We start from the raw sequence: 26048 nt of genomic DNA on the forward strand, positions 1-26048 counted from the left end.
GCCAGCTGGATGTGTTTTTTTTTTGCTTTTTCACTATGTGTAATTGTCCAAAACAATAATAATGGAATACACAGTAATTAAAGCAGACAATGGATGGAAATTTTGACATGCGCTGGAAAGTGAGGTGAAACGGAAATTGAAGAACTTATTCTTTTTCTCCCCAAATTTAAGGATATATTTTAAATGAACCTCGTTACTCACTCGGCATCAGAGTAATTAAAAGGAACTATTTTTTTAATGAAAAAAGGTTTTGTAAATAATGACTGTGTCAAAAATACATCCATATTTTATTAGTAATTAATTCTGTTTGTTTTTAATAGAAAAAAAATAATTATATGATTGCTTTTTTTAAAATTTATTCTTTAAGGCTCTGAGAGTAATGTAGTTATTTTTTAAAGTTATATTTAAGCCACGTTGGTAAATAGAAAATTGTGTTTCCGCATTTATTTCAAATGTTTTAACTTAAAATAAATTTTTTAATAATGAAATTATTAAAAAATAATTAATACGGAAAAATAAAATGTAATAAAATGTGATAAAAATTTAATACGAAATAGTTTTATTTTTGTCAGACTTAAAACAGAAAACGCTGGATGTATTACTTAGAAAAGGGGGGAATTTTCGGTAATGGAAAGGGGATAATAGAAGTAAGTGCTGTACGTTTCTATTTTTCTCCTTTTTAGACAAATTAAAGGTAGTTATAACTTTTTTTATTTCATTCTATTATATATTTAACTCTTTTTAGTTTTGTTTCCTTGTTAGCTTGTTAAGGTTAGAAAAAATGTGAAATTTAGAAAGAAAAAAAAATTCTACAAGTTGAAACGAAAGTGACGAAGTGAGAAATGGAAAATCAAAATTTTCCATTTCTCACTTTCGTCAACAAAATTAGCGGGTTGTGCGTCCAGGTCAAAGGAAATTATTGTCTAAATCAGAGGTCGCCAAAGTGGTCTATATAGACCCCCAGGGGTCTATTTAACAAAAGCGGGGGTCGATTTGAGACAGGGGGGCGAATGGGGGTCGATCCGAATCGAAAGGGTCGATTGTGGGTCGAAAGAAAAAACAGTTCTCAATATGCAAATCACACATACCAAATTAAGAATGTAAAATTTGTGAATTTTTTTTTATATTGACTCAATATCAGTTTTTTTATAAAACATAAATTAATAAACGTATATTTATTGGGGTGAAACAAGTATTTACGTACCATCGCGCAGTGGCACGAACACAGCGCAGTTTATAAGTCATGCATATGTGCGTTTGTCCAAATGTCACGTGTGACGAGCATTGACGTTACAAATGCAAATATCATACGCAGTTTCAGCTATCTTTGCAAACTGCGTTGAATATTTGCAGTGCCATTATTAAAACTTTTATAGTTTTGGATAATTATTGTTTCGATAAAACCATTCGTTTGGTTTAGATATCAATTTGAATTATCAATGCCCAAAAAAGAAGGTAAGCATTAATAATATGGATTAGTACAGCCCGCGATAAAACTATAGCACACTTTGTATTTTTTTACGAAAATTACAAAATTGACCAATTTTGACGAAAATTAAAATTGACCAATTTTGAACCCAATATAGCGAACCTTGCAAAAAAACACCAGGCACACCCATCTCATTGATCAAGAAGCAGTAAATCTTTAGTTACTTTACTTATTATATCTACTTATGCATAATTACTTATTATTTAAGAATAAGGTATTTAAATTTCAATATTAATATATTTTTCTTAAAACTATCGTTACACAATGTACTATTACTTTAATAAATGTTTAAAATCATAAAATAAATGTACAAACACAGTATCTAATAGAGTTTTATTTTAATTAACAGAAAATTACTTTTGTGGGGGGTCGATGGAGATTTCAGAAAATTATATAGGGGTCGATGATCAAAAAAGTTTGGCGACCCCTGGTCTAAATATTTCCGAGATTGTTTTACTCAAGAGTTGTTATCTGCTATCTTTCAAATTTTAGAATTATAAAATTAGAATTACAATTCTAATTTTAGCCTTTCTGTAATTAAATATGAAATTTTCCTACTAAATTGTAGAATGTAGAAATACTGTCCTCATAGGAATATTTTGAAAAATAACAATTTAATATATTTTGAAAAGTAGTAATTGAAATTTTCGTAAATGGTGTTACGTATTTTAATACTTGTACAGTCTGTCATTTGCGGTAGAACTGAAATATTTGGTACCTTTTTCAAAAGCAACTGGTCGGGAAAAAAAATTCCCATTAATTAAAAATATGCTTCTTAAATAACACTGTTTTTAAGTAAAAGAGGGTAAAAGAAAACAAAGGTAATGTGGAAAAAAAAATCTTTCGGATTACAAAAGTAACGATTGTACTATAAAAATAAAATTTGTTAAAATTCCTGTAATTTAAAAAGGTACCAAGTATGTATCTATTTGTTTAAAAGTTTTCAGGATCTCAAAAGATATCAATTCTGAAAGATTTGATCCTATCCTCTGTCCAACACAGTTACCCGCAAGATTATTTTGATCATCAATCATTAAATTTTGTTTACCGGAATTTCGAGAAAGAATTTGACGTGAAAGCAATTTGCAGTGAAAGCAATATGACATGCATTATTCTAAATTATTCAAAATAAAATTTTTTTATAATATTTAAAAGCAAAATATAATTTTTAATTTACTGGATTTTCAGGAGGGAGGGTAAATGTTTTACTTTAAAAAATTTACTACAAAATTACATTAGTAATTAAAGTATTTAATTTAAAAATACAACTTTTGCGCTCAGTTTATGAATTGCAGTGAAATCAATATGACATGCATTATTCTAAATTATTTAAAACAAGAAAATTTCATAACATTTAAAGGTAAAATATAATTTTCAATTTATTGGATTTTTCGGAGGATGTAAGTATGCCCTCTTAATTCGCCTTGATGATGTCAATATACACATACCCGACTAAAAAGGGTTTACATTTTTTCAATCAATAGGAGTTAGTGTATTTCATGTAAAAGGTTGAATCGAACAATAACCAGTGTTCAATCATCACACTCGGAAAGAAACACCCTTGAACGATATTCTAATCAATTTTAAAAAAAATGACATCATTTTTAGATATTTTGTAATTTATTTTTGCATAACACGCACCATAAAAGATAGAACACCTTTAAAATTTTGTTCTAATTATAGGATTTTATCATTTACTAAGATAATATCTTAATGACTCCTAGGTCTAATTTTAATTATGCAATTCATTTGTACAGGCGACATTTTAAGTTACGAAATCAGACGCCAAGTGGTACTTACGTTAAATAAAGATACAGTTTTTCGAAGGATTTGGATACTTAATCGTTAAAACATGGGGAGCATCCATAATGTGAAAAATATGGCCCCAATAGTTTAATCCAGAGAGCGGTATAGGTTTGGTCCCCGTAGTGTTAATTTTACTTTTCGGATATTTCGCCCTACCTTTAGAGCTATGTAAGCTAATTCAGAGCTGTTTGGACACAATTGTAAAACACCAAAATCCAAATCCAAAAGATAATTTCCTTCAGAAGATCCAAAGATAATTTCCTTCAGAATGAAATATATATAAGACGCACTGTTTAATGGGAAGAGAAAAAAAACTTTAATCAACAAACAATCTGAACAAATAACAAATGTGTTGTTGTTTTTTTTTTTTTTTTGCAATTTTAACTAATTTTTTTTATTGTAATTTTTTGACGAAAATAAAATATACTTTGAGTTCTTTTAATCCATAGATTATAGACGTCTGTATAGTTAAGAAATTTCTTAAACTAGATTTAGAGCTTTGGAGGAGGGGAAGGGGAGTCCCGCCAGGAACACTAAAATCGAAATGTAGATTACATGGTAGAGAAATAAAAAGCTTATTAATTCCAATTCGAAAGCACTTTACAAAGTTTAGGGGTCTATTTGAAAGGGTCTGAATAGATGATTCAAGGTCGCCAGCTGAATAATAAATACTTTTTGACCATTCGGACAATTCCACGAATTCCCACATTTGGAATGGTCAGCGTCTATTCAAAAAGCAATAATAATAATAATAAAATAAAATAAAAAATTAAAAAAAAAGAAACAGAGCTTTCATAAGAAAAATTTATTACTGTTCATAAACCAACTTCAATAATAATAATAATAAGTAGAAACGTAGAAATTTATACAGTGATATTTCAAAATGCAGTGGTTCAAATTCCATTATTTATAAAATTAAAATCTTTTATCTCTTAGACATTTTTTTTCTTCTTCTTTTTACGAAAACATGTTTAGAACGTGCGTAGTTCAAAGGATTCATGTAAAAATTAAAGATGGAAATAGACGACATACAGTAAAATGAATAAATAAATGAAAAATTAAAAAATAGATTTTTTTTTACAGGAAAAAGTTAAAATCTTGTTATAGTTAATTTTTACTAATGAAATTTTCTTTTCTTTTTTTGGTAAATATGCAGAAAACAACGAGGGCAAAATCATGATTATTATTATTTTGCTTTGTAAATACAGTAAATAAATCTACTTTGCCTTATTTTAATTTAGAAAAATTCATATTGCTCTTATAAAATATTGAAGTTATTAAGCTTCAGATTCAAAGGTACCAGTTGTTCTGGGAAGTAAGGATGACCAGAGCTTAATATTGACCACCTTGCCAGCATTAGTCTTTGGTCTCGAAATTGCGATCCATGGCCGCCAATCGGCTGATTCGGGAGTGCTTTTTTTAATAATTAAGTTGATTTTTAGTTAAGTATCAGTTATAGTCCACAAAAGCTAAATTATATTTTACACCTTAGACAAGTTTATATTTTTAACAAAACACACCAAATGGCGAAATTATTAATTTAAGTTTGCTAATTGAAACGTATTAGCAAAGCGATATATTTACAATAAATTTTATAACATTAGAAGTCAATACAAGTTTTTTGTTAACAATCACATATTAAAATGTTTTTTAAATTTCAAATAGATTAATTATTTTTAAAAAATAATTTGTTAAATTAATAATAATTCATAAATTAATAATATTAATTATAAATTAATAATATTAAGTTAATAATATTCAGCAAATGAAGTTTTTTTCATTTTTTTCTTTCAAATCTCTGTACTTCAGTTAAATATACTCTAAGAATATAACTTCAAAAAAAATCATAAGATTTTACAACAATAATAAACAAACGATTAAATAATATTTCCATTCAACCACTTTAATATTACATCTGCGCCACTCTGAAATTTTAACATAAGCCTGAATACTTACTGAATTTCAAACAGCTCACATGTGATTTATTAGTTCTATTTTCCGATCTGTTATAGGTAAAAGTGGATTTTAAACTTAATTGAATATTTTCATAAGTTAATATCAACTTTTAATGATCGGCATGAGAAGTATATGGAATATTAATATACTTTTTAAAATTAAATTAAGTGTTATTTGTTATCATGCTTATTTTACTTTACTTATATGGATTTTAGGCAATTTCTGGATTTAAAAAAAAATGCTACTTTTGATAAATTTATTGATCTCAATTCTTTTTAATTTTATTCTTAGGGTGCAGAAAGTAGAAAATAAATAATAATAAATAGAGCGGAGTCTTGACCGTTGATCGTTATAAATACTAATTATTTTATCGATATGGTTCACCAGTTTCTTGATGTCAAAATTTTAAATGATTGAAATGTCATTAAATAAACAGGAAACAAAATGTAAAAAAAAAAAAAAAAAATGAAATAAATTAAAACTTCTTGTTATACAACCAGGAAAAAAGAATGAACTTAAAAAGATAAATTGATTTTAAAGACTTGAATTTATAATGCGATTTCTTTGAAATAATGTGATAAGATATGCAAAGATATCTTTAAGAGATCAAGTAACAAATCAAAATAAGAATGTAGGAAAAAGTATAAGTAAAATGTTAAAGCATAAAAAGATAATTGTCGCTTTACCGTTTCATGTGAAAAACAGAAAAGTCATATGATTTAATCGTTAGTAAACAAAGAAAATTCAGATATCTTTGGTTCTCCGCATTTATCTATTAAACATATATGTATACCTTACTAAACGGTATTTACCAGCAATGTTTATTTTTCATCTCATCTTGCTATCATTTTTTAATATTGTTACGTCTTTTGATTATCATTCAAAATGAAAGCCTTAAAATTAAAAATGTTTCTTCTTTACATTATGAGGTAAAAACCTGATATTTCCTAAATTGTGCAACATTTTATGACAAAAATATTTAGTTACGGTCTTATAATTTTTAAATAAGTTATATTTAATTTTTAGTAAATTATAATTATTTTTTTGGCCCTGCTGCACTGAACTGATATTTTGAAGAACTGGGGCTTGATCTCCAGTGGCGGCTTCAAACCCACCCAGTTTTGAATCGATGGGTACCAGCTTGGCTGGGAAGTAAAGGCGGCATGTACACAATACCGACTTCTCAGCTACAATCAGGGCGTTGGTCCATAACCATCTAGTTGGTCACGAAATTGAAGAGTCTATATCAGTGTTCCCCAACCCCCGGTCCGTGGATCAATTGGTGCCGGGCAGCCCATTTCATTGAAACTGAATTTAAATTCCTAGGTTTATACTCCAAATTAAAAATATATGTGCTCCATTAAAAAAAAATTATTTTAAAAAAAGGGGCCCCCGAAGGTAGTGACATAAATTTCTTATTGTTTTAAAAAGTCAAAAAAAAAAAAAAAAAGAAAAAGAAAACCACCGCAACTATTTTCTCCTTCAATTAGTTTGAATAAAAAAAATCAATAATCATAACTTTAAATATCATAAATAAATCATGAAAGCGCGGTGCGAAATTTACATTGGAACTAATGAAGAAAAGTAACAGCAACCAAAACAAAGCAACGGAATAAACTGGACATAAGCTACACACTTCGGGTGTCATTGTCTCCAAATCCCCAGATGGAACCGTCTCATTGCAAAGAAACAAGTTCAGGGCTCTCATTGATTAACGTTCTAGTAAGCTAAAATGTTAAATCCCTTTACATTTATTTTTTGGGGTAACTGTATTTTATTTTGAAGACGCGTTTGAATGCTATTAAATTAAAATTAATAAATCGAAATAATCTGAAATATAAACCATCAACATCCCACCCCAAGCGGGCCGCGGTTAAATTATCAAACGTTGACCGGTCCGCGGTGATAAAAAGGTTGGGGAACGCTGGACTCTATATGACCCCTGATCCAAAGTTTTATTTTATATTTACTTTTTAATAAGTTATATTTACAGTAGAACCTCGATTAACCCAGGTTTCTGTCAACCGAGGCAATAACGAAGTCTACATTTTTTTTCTCCCTCCTCTCCAAAATGAGCTTGGAAGAAATTATACACATATTAGTTCGTTGTCCGTGTTACAGGCACTAATTCCCCACAAAAGCACTCAACTTCCATGAAATATTACATCCTGAGAAGACAACATCCATGAATGCTTTGTTAACAGTGGTCATGTGACTTGTAAGTTTAATCATGTAAATTTTAAAAATACAATATTTTCTTGAGATTTGTGTTATTTTTGAAATGCGTCTTTCGATATTTAACTAAGTATAGTTAAAAAAAATTCCATTTTACTTTTTAAAATTTACTACTAGAGTTGATTTCCTTTTTAAGTCTTTTTAGCTGTGAAACATAAGTTCATATATGTTTATTTTTATCATTTAAAAAACGTTCTATTGTTTTTTACTTTAAAAGCAGTTAAATTCGCAAGCACGGAAGGTTTTTATACATGTTTCTATTAACCGAGATTTCCGATATCTGAGGTACTAGCGGTCCCAATTAGCTCGGATAATCGAGGTCTTACTGTACTTTAATAATAAAATTTATGTGAAACTGTGATTAGTCGACATATTTATTTAAAATAAAAAATATATATTTAAAATTCTAAAACAATATCAAGAATTATCTTTTCGCACTATTGTGAATTAATCTCTGGAGCAAAAACTATCTAACAAGTTTATAATTACGGAAAACTAAAGAAGAATTAAAAATAAAATAGTTTGTGAATGAATTTGGAAAGGTAACAGAGCAAAATTATTATGTTTAAATTTTATCCCGTTGAAATCGAAAATTAAATCTATGTTGGCACGATAAAATTTTTTTGGGTTTTTTAATTGCATAAATTTTAGCTTTGATTCTACAACTTGTTTAAAATAGGAATAGGGACAATTTCAAGAATGATTATAACAATTATATAGAAAAATTTAATTATATAAAAATAAAATTTGACAAGTAGATAAATCTATGCAGTAAAAAGGCAAATTAAATTTAAAAGAAAATAAATAAAAATAAAAGTAAAAATACAAATTAAATTTAAAAAAAAAATTAGATATGCTTATTTTGTTGCTTGAGAAGTTCTTGTAACTCTCTAAAAACAACGGAATACGTGCAAGACTCTCGTAGACAAGTTAAAAATAAACTTGGATCAACCATTCATAATCTTGCATCATAAAATATTAAATTGAAATAAAAACTATTTCGTTGTTTAATGTTGTAATGAATTTTTAAAGTGATACTTTGAAATGAAAGTTACGATTTTTCTAGATCTGCGGATTCCAATCTTGTATACAAAGGCTAGTATTCCACAAAAGAATTCCAATCTTGTATTCAAAGGCTAGTATTCCACAAAAGGATTCCAATATTGTATCCAAAGGCTAGTATTCCACAAAAGGATTCCAATATTGTATCCAAAGGCTAGTATTCCACAAAAGGATTCCAATCTTGTATCCAAAGGCTAGTATTCCACTGCGGCAGAACTTAAACATGGCTCTGCGTTCGGCGTGAGATGGCGCTACGCGCGCCGCAGACAAGTACAACTACTTCAACTACGAACTTTGGATTTAACCGTAAGTGAGGTGACTCACGACAGGACACTCTCTCTTGGAACGGCACGATCGACGCACGTTGCCTAGGGCCGTGCACCTAATGTAACTTCTTATGTATTTTTAATCTAGAAATTATTTGTATTAAAGTTTATGTTTAAGTAATGGATCAAACATCATTGTTGAGCTACACGAACATGAACATTGGTGACCTTATGGTGGTTTGAACATCGCATCCTCTTCAATGCACGTAACAGGGCACGTGCTGATTTGTGTTCCTCCAATTCGGATACAATAACGCAAAGTAAGTGGGAATTATTTTTTCTACCTTCAACGTTTTGTCAAGTGCAGTTTTATCGAATTTTTCTTTAATTGTTTAGACATTTATTCATTAAATTTAACTGTTAAACATGCCTTTAAATGAACTGCCGTCCGACTCAAATGTCGCGACAGGAGATGTAAATAATCGCTCTGCAGAAGTGCACGCGGCTAGTGTTAAATTACCTCAATTTTGGGAGAAAGCCCCCGAACTTTGGTTTGCAAATATCGAGGCTCAATTTTCCGTAGCTGGAATCTCGCTCGATCGAACTAAATATTATAGCGTCATCGCCGCCCTAAATTCTGAGGTATTATCTTACGTAAGCGATATCGTCCTAAGCCCACCCGAACAAGATAAATATAAAATTTTAAAGGCTCGCTTAATTTCTGAGTTTTCAGATTCAGAGCAAAAGAGAATCAAAACTTTGTTATCCGAACTTACATTGGGGGATGATAAGCCCTCTCACTTACTAAGGAAAATGCGTAACCTGGCCGATAGAAAATTGAGTGATGATTTCTTAAAAACATTATGGTTACAACGTCTCCCACAATCTGCTCAAGCTATTATTTCAATTTCAGAAGGTAACTTAGATAAACTTAGCATTATGGCAGACAAAATTTTAGAGATTTCACCTAACAACCCAAACGAAGTTCATGCAGTTAAAAACGAATATTCTGAAATCCACGAGTTGAAATTACAAATTGCTGCCCTGACTGAACAGGTTCAGCGTCTATCACACTCCAATAATAGGCAACCACGTGACCGTTCCCGCCATTTTTCTGGCAATAGACGCCGTTCTCAAACTCCGCGTCGCGAACAATCCGGCGATTACTGTTGGTATCACGAAGCATTCGGTGATAGAGCAAAGAAGTGTAAACCTCCATGTCGTTATCAGGAAAACTAATTAGGAGATCGCAAGTGGCGCAATGTGATTTCCCAGCAAATTGCTCTAGTCGCCTTTTTATTCATGATCCTAAAACCCGACGCCATTATTTGATTGATAGTGGTAGTGATGTTTGTGTACTTCCGTACTCATCAAATATGTCGTTTGTTTCCGCTACATCCATGATTCTTTATTCAGCTAACAATTCCCCTATTAAAACTTATGGCACAAAAGTTATCACACTTAATTTAAATTTACGTAGGGAGTTCAAATGGACTTTTATAATCGCTAATGTGAGTAAGCCGATAATTGGTGCTGATTTCTTAAAACATTTCGGATTATTAATTGACTTAAAAAACTCGTGTTTAAGAGATTCCGTGACTAGCTTAACGAATCGCGGTTCAACAATAAAATATTCAGGAAACAGTGTCACACTTATTTCGAACGATTCTAAATTTCATAACATTTTGAATAAATATAAAGAAATTATGAGCCCACATCCTAGCTCTCCTCAGCCTAAACATAATACGGTTCATAGAATCATTACAAAGGGCCAACCAGTTTTTTGTCGCCCGCGTCGATTGCACCCAGTACAACTCGCCATCGCTAAAAAAGAATTCCAGCATATGATGGAACAAGGTATAATAAGACCTAGCAAATCTAATTGGTCCAATCCTCTGCATATGGTTCCGAAGCCAAATGGCGATTTTCGACCTACAGGAGATTATCGCGCTTTAAATCGTATTACTCAGAAAGATAGATATCCTCTGCCTCATATCCAAGATTTTTCCCACAATTTACATAATAGGACTATATTTTCTAAAATTGATTTAACGCGAGCATATCATCAGGTTCCCGTCCATCCGGATGATATTCCAAAAACAGCTATAACGACACCGTTCGGACTTTTTGAATTTTTATACATGCCCTTTGGATTGTCTAGCGCTGCACAAACCTTTCAGCGTTTTATGGACGAGGTGCTATATGGGTTAAATTTTGTTTTCGTTTACTTAGACGATATTTTGATCGCAAGCTCTTCGGAAGAGGAGCACATTCAACATTTAAACATCGTATGCCAACGCCTTTTAGAATACGGCATTAGGATAAATATGAGTAAATGTGTATTGGGCGTAACAGAGCTCTCCTTTCTAGGATATTTGATAAATAAAGACGGTATCAAGCCATTGCCCGAAAGGGTTAAACCCATTTTAGATTTTAAACAGCCAAAAACTGTAAGTGACCTAAGACGATATTTAGGACTTCTTAATTATTACCGTCGAACTCTTCCACATGCAGCTCATACTCAGACTTTACTTTCCGAATACTTAAAAGGCGCGAAGAAATCCGACAAAACAATTATTCAATGGTCAAACGAATCAATTAAAGCGTTTGAAGATACAAAACAACAATTAGCCAATACCACCCTACTTTTTCATCCATCCCCTGAAGCGCAATTAGCGTTGCATGTTGACGCGTCCGATTTCGCAATAGGTGCCGCCCTACACCAAATTACATCATCAGGCTTACAACCTTTAGGTTTCTTTTCCAGAAAATTAAACGACGCAGAAAAAAAGTATTCGACTTACGATCGTGAACTTTTAGCCGCCTATTGTGCGATTAAACATTTTCGCTTTATGCTTGAAGCTCGCGTTTTTACCTTATATACTGACCATAAACCTCTTGAATTCGCTTTTAGGCAGAAAAGTGAGAAATGTACACCCAGACAGTTACGTCATCTTGACTATATTGGCCAATTTACGACCGATATTCGTCACGTTAAAGGAGTTTGTAATATTCCTGCCGATATTTTGTCCCGGATCGAAGCAATAAATTGTCCCAGTATGATTGACTACCAACAAATGGCGTATGAACAAAATTCGGATCCTGAATTGCAATCGCTATTACAAAATAATACTACTTCATTAGACTTAAAAAAATTCACGTTACCCGGCACTTCGGTAGAACTATACTGTGATACTTCTTCAGGAAAGATCCGCCCATTCGTACCCGAAAAAACACGCCAATCGGTATTTAACGCATTACATAATATTTCACACCCCGGGCGAAAAGCTTCGGTAAGATTGCTGACAGACCGATTCGTTTGGCCCCACATCAAAAAAGACACTTTAAACTGGGCAAAAGCATGCATACCGTGTCAAAGAACGAAAATAACACGACACACAAAAAGTCCCATTCAGAACATCCCTGTCGAAAATAAGCGGTTCAGCCACGTCCACCTTGATTTAATCGGTCCCTTGCCAACATCCCAAAATTTTAGTTATTGCTTAACGATGATTGACCGTTTCACACGTTGGGTTGAAGCTGAGCCGCTACCTAACATAGAAGCGGAGACAGTAGCTCAGGCCTTCTTCAAAACTTGGGTAGCGCGTTTTGGTACACCTGAGGTTATAACAACAGATAGAGGCCGACAGTTTGAATCCAAATTATTTAAGTCTTTGTCTAATTTAATGGGGTCTAAGCATGTACATACCTGCTCTTTCCATCCCCAAGCCAATGGCATAATTGAAAACTGGCATCGCCGACTAAAAACTGCTATGAAATGTCACTTGACGGAACGTTGGGTGGAGAAACTTCCCACTATACTACTCGGTCTTCGAGTAACATTTAGACCGGACTTAAAAGCAACTCCATGTGAGTTAGTATACGGCAAAACGGTACGACTACCAGGTGAATTCTTTACCAATTCTGATGACCCCGTGGACGAATCTTCGTTCACCAAGAGACTGAAAGAATGCATGCGCAGCCTGCGCCCGACTCAAACAAGACTACAGACAGGTCAGTCTTTCATTCCTCAGGACTTATCGACTTGCAGCCACGTCTTCCTGAGATATGATGCTGTCCGAGCACCACTTCGCCCAATTTACGACGGACCCTATCTGGTTCTCAGTAAAACAGAGAAAGTCTTCAGGATACTGAAAGAGAACAAGGAAACGGTTGTTTCCATAGACAGACTCAAACCAGCCTTTTTGCTGTCAGGGGAGCCACCTCAGTCAAATACCCCGGCAGCGGACAGTGAGCACCAGCCACCTCAGTCAAATGCCCCGGCAGCGGACATTGAGCACCAGCCACCTCAGTCAAATGTCGCAGGAGCGGACATTGAGCACCAGCCACCTCAGCCAAATACCCCGGCAGCAGACATTGAGCACCAGCCACCTACCAAAACATCCAGGTCGGGTAGAAGAGTTAGGACCCCAGTCCGTTTTTCCTAGCGCTCCGCTAGGAGGGGGGTACTGCGGCAGAACTTAAACATGGCTCTGCGTTCGGCGTGAGATGGCGCTACGCGCGCCGCAGACAAGTACAACTACTTCAACTACGAACTTTGGATTTAACCGTAAGTGAGGTGACTCACGACAGGACACTCTCTCTTGGAACGGCACGATCGACGCACGTTGCCTAGGGCCGTGCACCTAATGTAACTTCTTATGTATTTTTAATCTAGAAATTATTTGTATTAAAGTTTATGTTTAAGTAATGGATCAAACATCATTGTTGAGCTACACGAACATGAACACCACAAAAGGATTCCAATCTTGTATCCAAAGGCTAGTATTCCACAAAAGGATTCCAATCTTGTATCCAAAGGCTAGTATTCCACAAAAAGATTCCAATATTGTATCCAAAGGCTAGAATTCCACAAAAGGATTCCAATATTGTATCCAAAGACTAGTATTCCACAAAAGGATTCCAATATTGTATCCAAAGGCTAGTATTCTACAAAAGGATTCCAATAAGGAACTCTTCAAAAACAAGTAGTTCTTTTTTCTTTAAATAAAATCTTTCAACGATAAAAGATAAAGATGGGGGAAAAACCAACGCAGCAACTAAAAGTTTACAAAACAATATTCGATGTTTGCACAACTGCCATACAATGCCCGGAGGCCACAAATACAGTGGTTACTAAAGATTAAAATGAAAAAACTTAAAAATTTAGAGTATTTGTTATTTCATAGTTGGCAACGGGGGGTGACTTAGAGTCAACTTGTACAAAAGGTTAATTAAGAAAATTTTGAAGAATCATGTAAAAACTGTGAAAAAAGTTTCTGTTCAACATCTACCAAAAGCTGAAGATTCCCATTTGTTTAAATTAGCTAATATCACGTCAATAATCAATGAATTTATCTTACTCGGAGTCTTACACAACAATCTTTTTTTAATATATATATATTTTTTTATTATACGTAGTGATGAAAGGTCTGAACAACAGCATGCTTTGTGTTAAGATGTAACAGGAAATTAAAATAATTAAGAAAGAAATTAGGAAGTCGGCACTTTTGAATGGATGATCTGCAGATATAACCCTTAGATAGAAAAACTGATGAGTGAACGAATATGAAGATGAGATAAGTTTTTCCGACGGTAAATAAATATAAGTTATGTAATACAAATATATTATTTGATAAACGTTAATGGAGTAGGATAGTACAAATTTTTGATCAAATTGAAAATAGTGTACAGTTTTTATAACGATTTGGAAGATTTAACTGCTATTTTTCTATTTGTCTTATAGCTATTTCGTAACTTTGTGTAATGAAAGCATATTACTGACATGATTAGAATATAATATTATTCATTGAATGCTTAAAACGCATTACTAACATTAAAATAAACCAGACTGATTAAATTTTTCTTTCATCAGCTAATTTAGTTAAATTTCTTTTTTTTTTAAAGGTAAGTAAAAATGGTTCTTTCAGTACTTTAAATTTCAATTCTGCAGGTGCATTTCTGCGGGATACAAAGTTGCATTGTTTATTATAAGATTAACAGTTGATAATTCTCGAAATAATTATCAAATGTTAATCTTCTTTTTTTTTTTATTCAATCGTGCTTCCAGTCCTTTTTTTTTTTTTTTTTTTTGCTCATGTTTGTTAATTTTAAGTTTCTAAGTGTTATAGTTTCTACAAAGCAAAATAAAATGCAAACTCAAGTTATGTAAATCAAAAAGAAAGAGAGAGAAATTAGTGGAATAAAAAGTACTTAAAATTAAAATAACTTATGAACAAATTGAAATCCAAAGGAATTTTCTGAAGAAAGGTAAGGTTTCCTTAGAAAAGAAAAACGTGAAAAGGTAAATTTTTTTTTCTGGGTTTTTAGCAAAATTTTTTCATTTTCCCTTACATTTTCTAGATTTTTTAAGGGGAGTCTGTAAGGCATATATGCTAAAACTGGACCTTTCTCCACGTACCTTTTCTCAGCATCTTAATAAGATATTGTTTCAGTTTTTTTTTATTCCTAGAATATTTACATATACATATTTGCACTATGATAATTGTTAATACAAACTTGACAGAAATTTTTCGATAATACTTGGGCAGAAAATTTTTCAAAACATTATTAACTGAAAACTCTTAATTTTTTAAAAAGTTTAATCATTTTTGAGCAAAAAAAAAGAAGCTTTCATAACTCAAAAGTATTCCTGTTAACGCTAAAACATTATCGTAGCATGCAACTGATATAATCTCAAATTCCTCCAAAAAGTTTCAAAACGATATCATAAGTAGTTTCTTAGAATGGGTAAATCAGGAAAGGGCAGTTTTAGCATTATTGATATTATGCCCTACCGACTATCCAAAACATGATTTCAAAGTCCTAGTAACCTCAGGTTTTCAATAATTCATATTAACCTTAAGCACTATCACACATTAAAATAAATAAATAAATAAACGTATGTAAAAGTAACAAACTGATTGCTGTTTGATAAGGGGCACTGGTTGTGTAACAGAAAAATAATTCTTATTGAACTTTTTCATCCGTCTACCTGAGATTAAATCTTCCCTAGTAGACAGCAAAATAACTTTGACCCTCAATGGACCAATGTTCACGAATCTTGTCTTAATAAGGGTTCAAAGAGCGGTTATTTTTTCCATATTGGGCCCCATATGGAATTATCTGATTCACCCGATATTTTACAGCCACTTTACAGCATATGTCGGCCTTATACAGAATTATCTGATTCACCCGATATCTGATAGTCACTTTACAGCATATGTCGGCCCTATATAGAATTGCCAGATTCACCCGATATCTGACAGCCACTTTACAGCACATGTCGGCCCTATATAGAATTGCCAGATTCACCCGATATCTGACAGCCACTTTACAGCACATGTCGGCCCTATATAGAATTATCTGATTCATCCGATATCTGACAGTCACTTTACAGCACATGTCGGCCCTATATAGAATTGTCAGATTCACCCGATATTTTATATTCATTCAGTTCATATAGGCCCTATATTCTAGGACCAATATTAAAAAATCTAGGAACCGCAATATATGTATGTTCTTATAGGATCCATCCAATTTTGAGCCCAACTGGAGCCAAGGTAAAATTGTTGCTAGGGTTTATTAAAAATGATGAGTTATCACATTTAACGTCATTTAAATCAAAACAGAATCCGTTCATCCGTTTCTTAAAATAAATAAAAAATATGGAAAGAGGATAAAAGTCGAGAATGTCATGTTGTAGCGTATTTTGAAATCAGTTAAAAAAATTTTTCTTTTTTTTGATGCAACCAGCTCGTACTTCTGTATGTTTCGATGCACAAGTTCATCGAAGGAAGAAAAAAGAATTAGACATCACTATTTGTTTTGAATTATTACAGTATTAATTTACCCATAATTATAAGAAATATATGCTTATTTGATATTAAAAAAAAATAACGACATAGATAACTGTAAAAAGAGTGATTTGTAAGCTTCAATACAGTCATTTATTGGTAACAATGCTGCATAAAAAATGGAACAATGAAACAAAACTAAGAAGAAAGAAAATAAGTGAATTAAATCTCTTTAATAAATAACAATGAAAAAATATTACGCTGAAGTTGCTCTGGCATTATGACTTTCTATAGAAGCAAAATATTGATATTTTATATACATATATATACGCACAAAAAGAATTGAGCATCAGCTAAAAGTTTTAGAAATCCTGAGTAGCAAAAACGGTTAATTATTACTTTAAAAAATATAAATTTTACAGTTAATAAATTATTTAAAAATTCCGCAGCCTTATGCAGCATTTAATAAATATTTTTATTTATTTCTAATGCCCACCTGTGTTAACATTTCGTTAATTCAGGCATTTAAAGGCAGGTTTGATGGCTACTCTTTCATATATATATATATATATATATATATATATATATATATATATATATATATATAATGCTCTACAGCATTTGAATTGTATACTTGATGTACTTGAATTGTATAAATAATCTTACTCGAATTTGCCTGTGATGTACAGTTAGTCCGCCTAGATCCAATCCACCAATCGAATGCAATGATACAATTTTACTACCACTTTTCAATTTTACTTGCCCTTCAATTTTCCTCGTGACTACACAACTAATAAAAAATTAATGTATTGGAAAAATTAATCTATCCAATATGTCTTTTTTGTGAGAAAAATCAGAAGCTAACATGAGAAAATTGAGATAATTCTCTTCATATTTGAAGCTACAGTAGCATTTTTGATTTCTAAAACTGACATTAACTGAACTTATGACATTAAATTTTCGATCCCTACGTCACTTTAAAATTGAAACTACGTAACCGTTAAATTTTTTTCTACTTAACTGCAACAGATTTTTTACAACATATATATATACACTGAAGAGCCAAAAAAACTGGTATGCCTGCCTAATATCGTGTAGGGCCCCTGCGAGAACGCTGAAGTGCCGCAACACGACGTGGCATGGATTCGATCACTGTGTGAAGTAGTGGTGGAGATAATTGACACCATGAATCCTGCAGGGCTGTCCATTAACCAGTGGGAGTAAGAGGGGGTGGGGATATCTTCTGAACATCACGTTGCAAGGCATCCCAAATATGTTCAATAATGTTCATGTCTGGGGATTTTGGTGGCCGGCGGAAGTGTCTAAATTCAGAAGAGTGTAAATGGACAACTCCCAGACATGAACATTATCGAACATATTTTGGATGCCTTGCAACGTGATGTTCAGAAGATATCCCCACCCCCTCTTACTCCCACTGGTTTATGGACAGCCCTGCAGAATTCATGGTGTTAATTATCGCCCATGGTGTCAATTATCTACTTCTTACATTGATCGAATCCATTCCGCGCCGTGTTGCGGCACTTCTACGTTCTCGCGGGGGCCCAACACGATATTCGGCAGGTATCGTGTAGGGCCCCCGCCCCCACGTTTTTACTACTATTTACGTCATTTAACTACTTTTTCAAAAAGTACAAAAAAAAGTTAGTACAGCTACGAGAAAAGTAACGCATTAGTTTCAACCGCTGCTGCTTTTATTGTGATTGAGCACTTTTAATGATGCGCATTGATTAGAAAGCATTAACGTTAGAAAGCGTTAACAATGAAAACTTTATGGCCTATAAAAATTTAAATTCTCATTTAAAGAAGGCGAAAAAATAAATAAATACATATTGAGTACATATTATTTTTCAAAAAAATAAAATAGTAGTTACATGATTAACATTTATCTTGCTTGAGCAATTAATTTGTATCCATTATAATTAAAATAAAATATAATTAATACGAAGTTTCCTAAATATGTATACGATTTTAAATAAATTTAAGTTACTACGAAAAAAAATCAATTTAATTAATACAAAAATAATGCTCATGTTCTTTATTTCTAAAAAAGCCGAAGCAGTAGTTCATTAGAAGAAAACATTAAATAAGTTTAAACATAAACGCATTACTATTTAATAAATAATAACACTTTTAGCAACACCGCATTACAAAAACAAGATCGTTAATATGTTAATATTGATTTTTATAGTACGCCTAAACCAATAATTAATTAGTCTACTAATATTTTAGAGCTTGAATTCGAATGAGCTTAATGCAACAAAATGTAAATAAGAAATCGATTCCTACCAGAGGCTAATATTGTTCCGCATAGCAGAAAGAGAGAAAACATTTCAACTTTTTTATTCCAATCTGTTCTTCAGTGTCAGTGACAAGGTATTTCGCTCGCTAGCCATGTGTGCATATTTTTTTTTGCGCGCGCGTGTGCCACTTAAGAAACGTCATAACGCCCCGCCTTTCTACTTACTTAAGTGGAATGAAAAAGAAACCCAAACACACACAGATGTTCTTTCATTATTTCACTTTACATCTTGTTTGGCGGGTTAAACTTTCTCGAAATCTATTTAATTTCACTCCAATTGAAAACGATTTTGCATGAATACCTTGAAGGCTATTTCAAACAGTTTCCGCGATAAATTTTTTTTATTCTAAATGTGCCATTGGTTAAACTGAAAGAATAATAATAAATTAAAAAAAAGTTAGCCACGGTCTTTCAATCAGCCAGTGAATTAAACTGAAACAGATTATTATTATATTTCAAAATAATAAAATTAAATTATAAGAAACAAATTTACTAGAAATAATTTAATTTTGTCTTCTCAAAAACGTACTGAGTATTATTTTAGGAGACGTCGGTGCTTCTGGTGGTGAAAGAAATTTATTACGGCAGTGATGCACCATTAATGTTTTTTCGTTTTGGGTATGAACAAAAACAAATTGTTATTTTTTTATTCCCCTTTAAGAAACTTATAAATATATATTTTTAAAACTTTAGCTTTATTGTATCTTTTTTATTTGTGTCAGTTAGTTAGTACAACGGAAGTTGAATGGATTTTGGGCTGGTTTCATGTTAGTTGACCATACGTTTCTCTAGGGATGGCGAACCTTTATGCACCAGCTTGCCATTTTTTTTAAAAAAAATTGTGTAATGAGGTCATAGACGTGCCGTCAAATAATTTTAACTTCGTGATTATTGGGAAAATAATAATACTAAATACTATCAACTCAAAACTCTTTATTTACTATGAAATATAATAAATATTTTTTTGCATACATTATTTGCATACATTTGAAATATAATACATTTGTCTCAGTTATATGCACAATTCAACTTAAAGTAACATCTGTGTGACTTCTGTTGTTGCAGATTAGATGACAAATAACTTATATTAGGTTGTAAGATGTTAGTTCAAGCATTACTGTTAATTTTTTGATAGTTGTTAGCTTGTTTTTTATGCTTATTAATTGTTTTTTGTCATTAATTGTTAATTATTTGGTTAAAAATTGTTTATTTTCTGTTTCAATTTATTGTGCATTTTAATTTAATTGTTTTTTATATGCTTCATAGTGAACTTTGTGATGGGTGGCGTGCTAAAAATATTGTGTCGCGTGCCTTTTAGGGCACGCTTGCCATTGGTTCGCCATCCCTGCTCTATGCCAATGAAATAGGCGCATAAGGATATCTTGGACTTTTATAGTCACCTTTTTAGTAGAGCAATCAGCTTTCATTTCATTTTAACTCATTAGGCGCAAAGGCTTCCATTACGGGAACAATTTTCCTTCTGCTTCAACTTTGTTAATTGATTGATTATCTATATTATATAAAACGCTAATACGTACGTATGTATGTATGTATCAATAAAACCGATTATATTTCTTTTCTCGCGCTGGCAACAGTTTTCATTTTTAATTAATTGGATTCGGCGCGCAAGAGCACGTAGTGAGCAACCAGATAACAATAACCAGAGTGAGAATTATCAGGTTGTTCAATTCAGATTCATGCACTAAAAACATGACAATACGTATTTAATTTAAACTCAATTGGGTATAATATTAAAAAAACACAACTACTTCCACTTAGTAGGAATAACATTTACCATGACGCAATGCTAAATTCTATGCCACTATCCACATAAATGCCACTATCCACATAAATCAATTATTAATCAAAAATCGAATATCAATTACTTTTCTTTATAATGCAATAAAATCTGGCGAGCAGCTATTTAAACGATCAAACACTTCGTTTGTTTATTTGTGGCTTGAAGTTAGGCTCGCAGAAAATGCCGTTCATGGGTTAAATTTAGTAGGAATAACACAACCTGTGACGTAGGCTATAGTATACCCAATTAGGAATTAATTAATTAATTGAAGTGAGAATGCTTTAAAAGGCCGCTGTTGAATTGATATTTTTCTACTGGGAGCTACCTAAACGTCTAAAAAATGTTTAAGTGTTTGTATTGAATGCATTGAATTTTTTTATATTTCGCGTTTATTTATGCATTGAATTTTCACGCTTTAAAATGCAGAATATTAGTGAAGCAATATTTGATAATTTATTTTGCTAATATGTTTCTTATTTAGCTAATGTTTTGATTTTTTCACCATGTACAATCTAAATAGCTAATATACTTTTTTAAAAGCCAATAAGAACATTGGTAGAATTCTTCTACATAAGTACAATACTATGTCTTTGATGATAAAATACTATGTCTTTGATGATAATATATTATGTCTTTGATGATAAAATACTATGTCTTTGATGATAATATATTATGTCTTTGTGCTAGAACATTGTGTTCATTGGCGAGCGAGCGCAGCGAGCCATGTTTCACGGCGTGAACCACATAGGATTGCGTAGCAATTCTCGGGGGTTGGCGAGCGTTAGCGAGCAGGGGGCGGTGCCTCCTAGTTTTATAATAATTTCTTAAGAGATAAAAAGACATTTGCTAAATTTTCAAATGTGATGATTAAATTGACACATTTAGACAAATTTTTTTCTCCATCTTTCTATTTGAACATAATCCTTAATAATAACTTTCATTATAACAGCGGAAAATTTTGTAAGACAGTCAAAAGCTAACTCCAAAAAATTTATTACAGGATTTAGAAAATTAGTAACTATAATGGCCATTCTTATTATGCGTCCCCATAATAGGAACTTAGGAGAGAAGTACAATCAACACAATTTCACCCCTTGACTTAGAAATAAAATACAACGGGTTTCTTCGTCTCTCTTTCATTTAAAACTCTGGAATAGAAAGGAAGATGGTCTCCTTGTCGATTCGTTGTTGGAGATCTGTAATATATTTTTGACCATTTTATTGTGACCTTTGCTGAACTATTTTATATAGTTTAGAAACACATTAAATCCGAAGAGTATCATACGTCAAAAATATTTTATGCAAGTGACCAAACTATTTTTTTTGAAATTATTCACCATTTTGTAAAAAGTGTTTATAAACAATTAAATATTGCTAAGAAAAGATTGTCTTGTGAAATAAAAAGTTAATCTAGATGAAAATGTTATTATTATTTTTGTAGTGCAATATATGCTAAGGAATAAGGAATGTTCAGAAATTTATCAGACGAAATAAGAATTTGAAGAAAAAAAAAATTATGGAACTGAAATCTAATTAGTAAGTTTATTTGTGCGTATTTTTTTTCTAAATTTTTTTAAAAATTTCTTTGGTGCAAAAGTGTTTTCAAGGGTAATAATAAAATGTTCAATCCTCAGTTGAAAGGTTAAAAGCATTGAGAAGAAAACGCTCTTGTATGTTCACCACCAAATCTATTTTAAATGCCTGCAGTAAATATGAAAATTGTTATTCCCCCCCACACACAAAATCTCGTCTTACTGCGATCATGTTATTAAATTAAATCATTTTTAAAATTGACCTTTAGAATTGTGGCGGCTAAGAGCTCATCTTATTTTTCTGAAAGGTATTTGCTGGATCGATTGACCAGTCAGGTCTCCAGACTTCAACGCTATGAAGCATATCAGTGAAACTTTGTAGAAGGCTATTGTAACCTTCGGGAAAAAAAACCTCAGTTAAACCATTTGTCACTGGAACACTCTAACTCTTTTATTTCCTATCACGATATCACAGAGTGAGGTCTGCATATTATTGAGAATAGACTGGGAGGAGACTAGGGGATGTCATCCCCCAAGGCCTATGGGTATGGGGTCATCATAGTTCACCCAATTCACTAGTTATAAATGTGCTTTTCTTATTATGTAACTTTTTAGTTTATGTAACAAGTTTGGCTTTGTGACATGATCTTATTTCAGCAGATCTACTAAAAAATTATGAACCTACCTTATTGAGGAATTTATTTGAACTTATTACTGACATCTGGCACTCTGAGATTATGCCAATGGATTGGAATATTAGTATTTTGTGTCCAATTCACAAGAAGAAAGATCCAAGACCTGTGCCTACTATCGTGGCATTAGTCTTCTTTGTATAACTTATAAAATTCCATCTAGAATTTTATTTCTCAGGCTGTAACCATTTATTGACTCACAAATAGGAAAATATCAATGTGGATTCCGTGCTGGAAAATCAACTAAAGAACAGATATTTTGTCTCCGTCAGATTTTAGAGAAATCAATGGAATTTAACATATCATCTTGTTATTGATTTCAAAGCTGCTTTTGATAGTATCAATAGAAATTATCTTTTTGAAACAATGAATACTTTTAAAATACCTTCAAAACTCATTAAATTGACGAGACTTACATTAAATGATACAAAGTGTATGATTAAGTTTCTGGGGTCTCTGTCAGAAAATCTTGACACATTTACAGGTGTTCGACAGGGTCTTCTCTTTAATATTGCATTTGAGAGAGATATTCGTGATTCAAACATCAATACTAGTGGTCACTTTTTTTACTAGATCTGTGCAACTACTTGCATTTGCTGATGATGTTGATATAATTGCTCGTTCCCTGCCTCCCCTGAAAGAGGCATTTCTTGTCCTTGAGGTGGCTGCAAGGCAAATGGGCTTAGTCTTAAATGTAGAGAAAACATATTATATGTTATTCTCAAGAAACAGAGTTCCAGACCCCTATCTTGAAATAAATTCTTCTACATTTGAAACAATAAGGAGTTTTATTTAGGATCACTTATAATCATTGACAACAGAATGACTCATGATTCCTGAAATAAAAAACCGACTAAAGAGAATAATCGGTACTAAAAAGAAATTCAAAAAGTATTCCACAAAAAATAATAAAATCAAATCCATCACTCAAAAAAAATTCTTGTTTTACTCAAATTAAAGTATTTGTAAATGGGTTTCTCTTATCTGTTATTTTATGTGATTTTAAAGTTCAGCGTTGATGCTAATGTGATAAATTTAGCTGGAAAAATATCCCCCTTCCCACTATCAAAAAATGCTTGTTTAAATGATCAGAAATACTCCTTAAATCTAATTTAGATTTAAAACAGAATTGTATGAAATATTCAAAAAAGTATCCTCCCTCAAGAATAGTTATGGTGACTTGCCCCTTTAGTTACCCCTCCTGTGGGGACCAAGTCCATTACAAAATAAAATTTCCCATGAATTCGATCCATTTCCTTCAAATTTTGTATTTTGCCATTTAAAATTAATTTTTTTAAAAATACAGTCTAACCCCGCTATAGTGAACCTTCAAGGGACCGAAATTTCTGTTCACTATATCCGTTGCGCAGGCAATTTAACTAATGTTCCCAAACTCCTTCCTTTTATTACACATTGTTCAAATAAATGACTAAAAATATTATGTAGTAGCAAAAAGTGTGTTATTTTCAATTACTCTTTGTCTTGCGTACAAAAAAAAATTAGTAATCTTTAGCTGATGAGCAATCCTCAACATCAGATCTGGAAAAACTTCCCGACTCTCAGATAATTTTTCCTGAATTTCTGTTATTCCGCTTTTTAAATCTGTCTAACCTGCCATTCGAGCACGTAGGAGTAGTCTCATAAAATCGCTTAGCAAATTCATCGACATATGTGTTGTCCAGATACTTCGATTGGTGAACCACTTTAGTAATGCTTCTTCAACATCCTTGTGATCTGCTTTTCTCAACTTTCTCTGCCATCTAAATTTTTTTCATGAGCAGAAATTATTAATTGCCTATTTTTCCATATGTTACAAACAGCAGATTTGGATAGTTTATATTCCCTGCAAATATCAGCTTGATTGCATCCATTTTCAATTTTTCTGATTATTCCCATTTTATCATCAATGGAGAACGTTTTACGTTTACTGCTCGCCATAGTTAAATTTGAGACACTTGTTTGCAGGATTTTTTAAACTGAACTGAGAGCAAAAAGGAGTTGAAATGAGAGGGCCTTATCAACAAATATTAGTGTCCAACCCTTTAACCAATAATGAATACTTGCTCATTCCCTCTGACATAAAATGCATATTGATCTGACTGGCATCCTCTGCCTGGGTTGGAAACACCTGCTTTGTTTGTTTAGGGATGGGAAAGTGAGATAAAGGGAGCAAACAAGAAAAAATTCTTATCCCTACATTCCCCTCCATAGATGGTTTTAAAAATGTATATATAAATTTTTTTTTTTGAAGTAGTAATTTCAAAATTACAAAAAAAAAATCAGTTGAAGACAGAAAAAAGTTCATTATAACCAACTTCCTAACTTTTTTGGCTCACTATATCCATAAAAAATAACATTATCCGCATATAGCAAGGCACGGGAGCGAACATTTCGTTCACTATAGCGGGGCGGGGTTTGACTGTAATTCAAAAATTTGAATACTAACATTTTAAAATGTTTAATGAAATAAAAAAATTATTATTGGTTTGAATGAAATTAACTTTGCATAAACAAATTTTATAATTGCGTGGGAGAAAAAATTTTCCAATTTCTTTAAAAAGTTCACAAGATACGGCGGAATTCAAAAAATGTAAAATTAACATAAAGGGGTCCAAACTTTCAGGACCATATTTCCCAGATATCCCCTATATTTTGGGGATTAGAAATCATAATTCTTCAGAAAAAAAAGTATATTAAAAGTATCATACGCACTAGCTAATTAGAATATCTGAGGTTACCTCCCCACGTACTAAGATTGAGTCCTAGTACATGAAAATCTGATCATTAGGATCACAAGTCATTCAGGGTGCTTTTTTTCTCCCCTTTTTGCGCACTGTACAAACATACATGTTTCCTTTAATAATTAAGCTAATAGTTATAAACTAAAATTTTATAACTAAAATCTAACAATTTATTGAGCTCAAAACAGTAATTTGAAAATGACACTTGCGTAACTGGCTTACAATACAGCTACCATGACTTAGTGCACAAAATATTATATAAATACGTAAAAACTCACTCTTACTCAGAGTTTATTCTATAACACAAGATATTATAAAGACATGTTTAATGTGCTTTGAAAGGAAGTTTTAA

At 32.0% G+C, this 26048-nt stretch overlaps 1 protein-coding gene across 1 annotated transcript in view; it reads right to left on the reverse strand.

Annotated features, from left to right (window-relative positions):
* LOC107446164 (xaa-Pro aminopeptidase 1) overlaps positions 1-19038 on the reverse strand; it is a 72342-nt gene extending 53304 nt beyond the window's left edge. Inside the window, exon 1 of the mRNA XM_087167628.1 lies at positions 18918-19038. Within this exon, the coding sequence (XP_087023754.1) occupies positions 18918-18960 (43 nt within the window). The 5' untranslated portion in view covers positions 18961-19038. The remainder of the gene's footprint in view (positions 1-18917) is intronic.
* Between the last annotated feature and the right edge of the window lie 7010 nt (positions 19039-26048).

The sequence above is a fragment of the Parasteatoda tepidariorum genome, chromosome 7 (genome assembly GCF_982258835.1).
Source record: "Parasteatoda tepidariorum strain Cologne lab strain chromosome 7, Ptep-v5.0, whole genome shotgun sequence".
Classification (NCBI taxonomy): Eukaryota; Metazoa; Arthropoda; class Arachnida; order Araneae; family Theridiidae; genus Parasteatoda; species Parasteatoda tepidariorum.